The sequence below is a fragment of the Anneissia japonica genome, unplaced genomic scaffold (genome assembly GCF_011630105.1).
Source record: "Anneissia japonica isolate Jap-2015-1 unplaced genomic scaffold, ASM1163010v1 scaffold284697_len431725_cov185, whole genome shotgun sequence".
Lineage (NCBI taxonomy): Eukaryota > Metazoa > Echinodermata > Crinoidea > Comatulida > Comatulidae > Anneissia > Anneissia japonica.
Genome location: NW_022717350.1, coordinates 200,052 through 201,522, shown reverse-complemented (window position 1 = coordinate 201,522; position 1,471 = coordinate 200,052). Strand labels below are relative to the sequence as shown.

Sequence of the window (1,471 nt, the reverse complement as noted above, 5' to 3'; positions counted from 1 at the left end):
TGAAGGCAGCATCTTAGCTACACAGCTCCACTCCAATGGGTTTGAATCACTGATGTATACTATAATAAACTGGATTGCTCTTTGGCTGGTTTTAGTGAAGCCACCGACGCCATGTTGGAGGGGGGGGGGGTGCTAAGTGACGTACGAGTTTAGACAAGTTTCTTTTGGCATTTGTTTAAACTATTGTTAAAAATAACGATTCTTGCAATGCTTTTTTTTTTTTTTAAATCATAAATTTAAATTTAATTGGTCCACATTATTTGAATTTACGTGTGGGTCCACCCCAATATAATCCCGCACTGTTTGAAAATCCTGGCTACAGCACTGACTGCTGTAGTTGGTTTAAATCAATATATATCGATTTTAACATTAGAGGCAGCTACATATACCCTCACTCAAGAACGACATTATATTAGGATAAGCTCTTAAGGTGTTAAATGGAATTCAATCCATTAGTCAGTGATTAAATAACACAACCATTAAGCCAATTGGTAGTTTGAACTGCGCATGCCCGTATCCAAGGTCATTCGACGTAAACCACATACAGTAGTTATAACAACCTTATGACACAAGTCTACGTTGTGTGTTTGTTTACGTGATTGACCTTTATACGGGCATGCGCAGTTAAAACTACGAATTGGCTTTTAAATCATGAGATCAACCAACTAACCAATCAATAAATCAATCAATCAGCCAATCAACTAATCAATCAAGCGAGTAAGTCAATCAATACATCAATAGCATGTAATATCATACTCTGGTTCTCTTAATTGTTTGCAGGTTCCAATTGCCAGGCTATTGTGATGAACTTATGTGTCAGTATTATTGCTCCAGAAAAATATAACTTGAGGTACAGTTTATAAATTACCAGAAAATAGTCGAGCTTAATTTACTTCAAATTTCGACAGTATGTTATTCCATTTTTTTTCAAAACAAATATTATGTCATATTTGTGTTATAGTAAGTACTAAAATTGGCGTATCTAGGGAGGGCGCGGATGGGGGGAGGCGCACGCCCCCACCCCCAAAAAAAAATTACTCGCGCCTCCCCACCCCCCAGTGGCCTAAAAAATCATCGAGATCATCGAGCCCCCTCCCTCATCAGCACCCCCATTTCGAGACTTCTAGATATGCCACCGAGTACTGTACAGCGAACCTCAGACTACAATAATTGATCATTGTACTGAGCGGTTGCATGAAGACCTCGGTTCAAACGCGGCCAATAATGTCGAATTTAAATTGGCATCGGAGAGCTCGACTACTTGAATAACCCCCATGAGACACTACACTGTGGCTGCCGATATGGGGTTTTATAGACCCAGCCCGAATTCGCTTCTCGCTATAATCCTACAAGGTAGGTCTAATTAAAAAATAGGTCCCTGATGGAGCATGACCATACTGTAGGAAGTAGATCAAAATTACTCTTATAAACATAGTTCATTATCGGACAAGGTGCTACCAACCATTGGTCA

At 39.6% G+C, this 1,471-nt stretch overlaps 1 protein-coding gene across 1 annotated transcript in view; it reads left to right on the top strand.

The window, feature by feature from the left end:
* The window catches only part of LOC117110203, a 15,874-nt gene extending 15,070 nt beyond the window's left edge, over positions 1 to 804 (top strand). The window contains exon 8 of the mRNA XM_033252830.1: positions 781 to 804. Within this exon, the coding sequence (XP_033108721.1) occupies positions 781 to 804 (24 nt within the window). The remainder of the gene's footprint in view (positions 1 to 780) is intronic.
* The last annotated feature ends 667 nt before the right edge of the window (positions 805 to 1,471 follow it).